General features: G+C 36.9%; 1 protein-coding gene across 2 annotated transcripts in view; it reads right to left on the bottom strand.

The window, feature by feature from the left end:
• Nucleotides 1-1541: 1541 nt before the first annotated feature.
• Nucleotides 1542-6470, bottom strand: part of Phf14 (PHD finger protein 14) — a 175115-nt gene continuing 170186 nt past the window's right edge. For both annotated transcript variants that reach the window (XM_021165026.2, XM_029478631.1), the window contains one exon: nucleotides 1542-1743. In XM_021165026.2, coding sequence (XP_021020685.1) covers nucleotides 1669-1743 — 75 coding nt within the window. In that variant the 3' untranslated portion in view covers nucleotides 1542-1668. The remainder of the gene's footprint in view (nucleotides 1744-6470) is intronic.

The following is a 6470-nucleotide window of genomic DNA, read 5'->3' as shown; positions in this document are numbered from 1 at the left end:
GGTAGTTAAATACTATATTCATTCAGTATGAATGGTTGTAGCAGGTTCTTCTCTATGGTTTATGACTTTTCAGCCACAGATTCTTGGTTAGGTTTATTGTAGTAAACATGAGTGCCCTCCTACTGGGCATGAGTCAAGTCCAATAAGACATGGTTACCCTGAAGATATTAGTGATACTCTTGCACTGTTGTGNAGATCTGTCCAGGACTGGTCATTGTTGCACTTGTAGGACTTAGAGCAGGGCAGGATCATTGACACCATGTCTTGCCCAGCAGGCTGCATAGAATCTTCAGCCACGTGAGAGCTCAACCAACCAGGGGGGAGGGCTTCACCTCAACAACAGCCCAGCAGATTCTCAGTTTCGAGAGTTTGAGAANTATTGGGGCTATATTTTCTTCTAATGTTTGATAGAGTTCACTCTAGATACTATCTGGTCCTTAACTTTTCTCTGCTGGAATTTTTTTGGTTAATGATTCAGTGTTCATTTTAATTAAAGGATTTTTCTTATTTTTATTAAAAAAAAATCATGGTACTATCTCTGCTACAAAGGACTGTCAAATTACTTTTCTTCCTTTCTGCAAATCTGGAGCATCATGTGAAGAGCTAACTCATCAGTATTTCCTGTGGCACTGGCTGGTTGTCAGCGTTTGCATGCCTGAGCATTTCCTGTTTTAATTATGTTGGTGGTCCCGGTTAGTTTTATTGTTAATCTGACACTAACCTACATTCACCTGGCAGAGGGATCATTAACTAAGTAAGTGCACAAACCACACAGGCCTGTGGCTGTACCTGTGAGAGATGTCTTGACTGCAGCAGAGGGCTCAGCCCATCTTTGGGTGGCACTTTTCCTAGGGAGCTGTGCCCAGGTTGTGTAAGGAAGCTAGGTCAGTATGAGCTAGTCAAGCTAGACAGTTAGCTGTGTTCCTCCATGGCTTCCTGAGACCTGGAAGTGCAAGTTGAAGTGAATCTTTTGGTCCCCAAAGTTGCTTTTAGTTATGGCGTTTACCATAGGAACAGGAAAGCAAATTGGAATACTGGGTTTCTTTATATTGGTAACTGGAACTTCGGTAAGTCCTTTTGGAAGATAACAAGTGACTATAGTAAAAAAGAATAAAAATAAAAATAAAAATAAAAATAAAAATGAATTACATATTCCCAGAGGTTTCTTTTAGGCCATACAGATACCAACAGAGGACAACAACAAAACCCTTTTCTACTTTGGTCACAGGACAAAGAAAATCATGTTCTTGTATTTTTGACAATTTCTTTCTTTTAAAAAAACATTTGAGAGGCTGTTACGGTGGCCCACATCTCTTTCAGTGTGTGGACAACATGGTCTACATAGGTATCTTTAGGTCCACAAGAGTACACAGTGAAGCCCTCTCTCAAAAGAACAAAAACTGAAACAAAATAAATCCCACTATCAACAACAAAGCCACATAAACAAAACAAAACAATAAAGAAACCAAAAGATATTCTGATGGTTTGGCCTTTAAGTCAAAGTTGAATTGTTTAAAAAAATATGAATTTCAAATACAAGCTCCTATTTCAAGGACTTTATTGAGAACAGTTTTGTAAATTAGATTTTACAATTAACATTTTATAAATCAGAAACGTTATCTGCTTGAGCCTAAGTTGTACACGCTTCAGAACACACTGGACAATCCTTTACTTCTTTGGAGTTTTCTGCTCCATGCTGAGCTCCTGAGATGCATTTTTCTTTTCAGCTTCATTTTCATCTTCCTGCAAAATAAATTTTAGCAAACATTAAATCCTACATTTCTTACCAGCAAAACAATGTACTATCCTGATTCTAGAATAAGGAAAAGATTCTATATCTATAATTATAAAATTCTTACTGTTTAATTATATTACAGGGTATTTTCTTCTAAATGTTGATTAAGAGCAACCAATTTTTCAAGGCTTCAGAATTACTTTCTGAACACCTGCTACCGAACAGTGCTCTCTGTCGTAGGGGAACCAGATAGCCTTTACTTTGCTCTTTGATAAAAAACAATAAATTTAACTTGTAAGACACTTTATGTGCTCCAGCATGGCATTTTGGTCTCATCTAGCATACTTTCTTGACAGGTCTGTCAATTTTTCAATTACTTGTACCACCATATGTTATCTGAAGATCAGTCGGTTCTAAAATAGGAAACATGGGCCTGTCATGCTGTAGAACGTTTACAATCTTCTAGTTTCGATTCTAAGTGGTGGCCTCATAATTCACATCAGTTTCCCATGGCACATGGTGGATAATGAAGTGACATCATAATGACTGCTACCAGAGGAATGAAATGTGCCTTGTGCTTAATATTAAATGCTGACCTTCAAAGCATAAATAATAAGCACCTGGTAAAATACTTCATCCTATTTTTGGTAATCTATCTTATTAAATATATTCCTTTAACAATATCCAAGTACCAAGTAGTCTTGCTTTCCTGTTATTTCTGATTTATCAATATGATCTTTCACTTTTTATTAACTGAAATAGGCACTTCCTAAAACATTACTGAGTTTAATTAAAGCATAGGCCGAAATTCTCAAGTATCTTTACATAAAATTAATGCCAGTTATCTCCAAAAAAATCATTCTGTACTTCTGTATTTTATAAAACCAAGTTTAAATAAATGATATAACTATTGAATTTTGCTTAGTGTCAATGCAATTCATGTCTGTGTAATTGCCTTCTATGGAAAAACCAAAACAGACAACAACAAAACCCTCTTCTACGATCAGTACAATGAAGAAAGTATTCTTGTCTCTAACCTGCATATTATTTTTGATTTAGACCGTATTAATATTAGAAAATTAGAGAAATTATAAATATTATCAATTATTCTGAAGTTTTATAGATGCATGAGATATCAGATGAGACTTTAGTATCATCTTGGCAATACAATTTTGACTAATTTTCCAACAACTACTACTGTTAAGTCATTCAAACTTCCCTTTAAATTATCCCTACTGAGTAGATTATTTTCCACCAACCAACATCTGAAGAGGTTTAGTAAATATGCAAGGGTTTCTAGAAATTACATTGTAGTTACAACCTATTAAAAATTAAATCTTCATTTTCTACCTTCCACTGCCTTCTACTAATGAGACTAGTGTCTGTATAGAAAATCCCTTGGTAAAGAGGCTATGGTGGATTAAATGAGAATGCCCATCAAAAGCTGAAACAAAATATTTGAATACTTGGTCTCAGTTGGTGGAAATGTGTGGGAAAGATTGGCAAGTGTGATGCTGTAAGAAGTGTGTTATTGTGGAGAGCTGTGTGGTTTAAGAGACTAGCTTTATCTCTGTCGTACTCTTTTTGCCGTTTGCTTGTGGATCAAGATGTTAATTCTCAGCTCTTCCAGCCACCATGCCTTTGTTCTGCTACCACATATTCTACAGTTCTGAAACCATGAGCCCAATTAAATCCTCGCCATTGTCAGTGCCCTTGATCGTGGTGTTTTATCACAGCAATAGAAATGTAAGTAAGACAGTACATTTTGTTAGGTAGCACCAAATTTGTCAAGATGCTTTTCAAACAAGGCCTTCTTCTGTATATTATATTCCTCCTGTCTAAATGAGTGCAATCATCATAGAATTGGAGTCTACTCAATGTTTTCTGAATTCTATGAAATAGTAGAGTTTAAGAACAAGAGCTGTGTGTAAATGAATACACACTTTAAAAGGGCATATTGTCATTCCTTATTGAGCAGACATGTTTCCAGCAATCTTGATTTACAGTAACAACACTGATAAAGAAGGAAAGCAAAAATGTGTGAAGCAGTATGTGCCAAAATGGCCACATATCTTAGATATTTCTTTTACTTTTAGGTTTATGAGTGTTTGTTTGCAATTACATATGCATACCACATCCATTTCTGTGTCTATGTAATACAGAAGAGGGTGTTAGTTTTCCTGAAACTGCAACTATAGATGGTTCTCAACCACCATGTAGGTGCTGGTAGAACCGGGTTCCTCTGTAAGAGCAAGAGGTGCACTCAGCCACTGAGCCATGTCTCCAGTCCCAGGAGAGTCATTTACAATTCATATCCTTTAAGTCATGGCAAACAAACAAAGCCTTCATCATCTGTACAGTCTAAGTGTGCAGACGAATATTACTTCGTTAATAAACTGTATCTAACTTTATCGAGCAATTTTAACACTACTTTAACTCAACATACAAATGCAAAAGGGCTGTAGAAACTGTCAGTGGTTAAGAACACTGTCCTTTCAGACGACTAGGATCAATTCTCCAGCATCCTCACGGAGGCTCACAACCATCTGGAATGCCAGTTTCAGGGGCCCCATCTGTTGTTGTCTTTTGTTCTCTGTAGGTAACACTTGCACACGTGTGCATGCATGCACACCCACACACACCAGGCCAAAAAAAAACAAAACAACCATGCACATAAAAAAATAAAAATACTGACGTATTGATGTGATAATAAGCCTGGGAAGTCTAAGATCTAGGAAGTGTCTATATATTTTGTTTTTTATATTTAATAAGTAGAAACTATAGGAGAATGCTGTTAAGTAAAATAAAAGTTTGCAACTTCCATTAAGTTACAAATCGTTTAGTATCTAACATGTAACAGGAATACGTCTGGAAGGTAACGCATCAATCACTATGACAGCAGCCTTCTTTGGCTGACTTCCTTATCAGGAGGCTCGCTTATAAAGTCATGTCTCCATTGTAAGTCTGCCTCCTCTTAAGCAAATACATACTGTCTTGGCCTTTTTCTTCTTCTTCTTCTTCTGCTTATTCTGAAGATTTGTCCTTAAAAATTTGCCTTTTTTATATCTTAAATCACTTATATAACCATCAAAGCCTATTATTTTATATGACTGCAGCTGTGACTTAGATATAGCAAAAGATCACAGAGAGGAGTAAAAGAATCTCCAGGCTAATTGCTAGGATATAGCACTGAAATTGCTATAGCTTGACAGTATAAAAATAAATGTAATAGATTTTTACCTTAAAAAAAAAATCATTCCAGCTTGATCCCATAATGCTCTGAAGGACTGTCCTTTGGAAATGTATATGTAACATTGTAGGCAAATTTTATAAGAACTTTATATAGAGTTCAAGATTAACCAACTCCTCCAGGCAACAGCCTGAGCATCATTGACAAGTAAGTGCACAGCGAGTGACGCTGCAAGGGAAGGAGGCTTCGGCACAGCATTTCTTTCTACTGGATAGCAAGTGCGAGTCAGGCAGTGATGGCAGGGGCTTTCACTGTGCTGAGCTAAGACATCTGTTTGTTTCCCAGGGAAAGAAGACCCCTGCTACATGGTTCGTTTTCTTAGTGACAGCCCTGACAAGCTTGACATTTGTTTCATGAAGGATCCCCAAAGAAACCGTCAAGAAAACAGACCCTTTGGGGTACTGGAATGCATGCAGGCATGCTCTTAATGCTTAAGTTTGTTATTCAAACTCCAGAAAACATATTGATTCCAAGTGACCTTGTACTTCTTCTCATCAGATGTGGTGTGCAGTCCTATGACAGCAACACCCACAACACCTAATGACTAAATGTGGTTCACGAGCTTCCTTTTTTTTTTTTTTTTTTTTTTAACTCTGACAGTATGACATGGAGAAGAGACGTTATTTCTAGGCACACAAGGGACATGTAATAATGGTCTAATACTCTAGGTGGAAGAGAGTGAAGAGTTATTGGGAAAGAGAAACAAGAATAAACACTTGTCTTATTTGTCAGATGGAAATCCTTACTATTGCATAGAAGTTGCAAGATTTCCTTTAGATGAAATTTAGCTTGTGCCACTAATTTGGGACAAAGACTCCTTCTATTTCCCCTTACTAACTAGTACATTTTTCTTTTGATAAAAGCTCAAATACTTATGTGTTTGCTAGGCCCCGACCTAGTCTCACAAGAGACAGCTATATCAGGGTCCTTTCAGCAAACGCTTGCTAGTGTATGCAATGGTGTCATCGTTTGGAGGCTNATTATGGGATGGATCCCTGGATATGGCAGTCTCTAGATGGTCCATCCTTTTGTCTCAGCTCCAAACTTTGTCTCTGTAACTCCTTCCATGGGTGACTGTTTCCAATTCCAAGAAGGGGCAAAGTGTCCACACTTTGGTCTTCCTTCTTCTTCAGTTTCATGTGTTTTGCAAATTGTATCTTATATGATGTTAATAAACCCTATCTACGTTCTTTTCTTTTAAGCAGAAACCAACTCAATGCAATGGCAAATTATTTTAAAATCTGAATATTTCACTGCTCAGATAGTCTGTGGATTCAAGCTATAGTGTACAAATAAAGACATTAGGCTCACCTTGTAAACTGCCATGTTTTAAAGGATTTCTTTTAAAGGTAAGATCATAAAAAGTCATAGAATTCCCTTTTTTTTCTTTACATAAGTCTGATGCCAAAAACCCAGTAAATACCACCATGCGTCACATGTTGAAGATCAACATTACCCGTAAAGTAAACTTAGCATCACCAAGCC

This window comes from Mus caroli, chromosome 6, assembly GCF_900094665.2.
Source record: "Mus caroli chromosome 6, CAROLI_EIJ_v1.1, whole genome shotgun sequence".
Taxonomy (NCBI): Eukaryota; Metazoa; Chordata; class Mammalia; order Rodentia; family Muridae; genus Mus; species Mus caroli.
The sequence above is the reverse complement of the archived record's forward strand: the minus strand, read 5'-3'. Positions and strand labels throughout refer to the sequence as shown.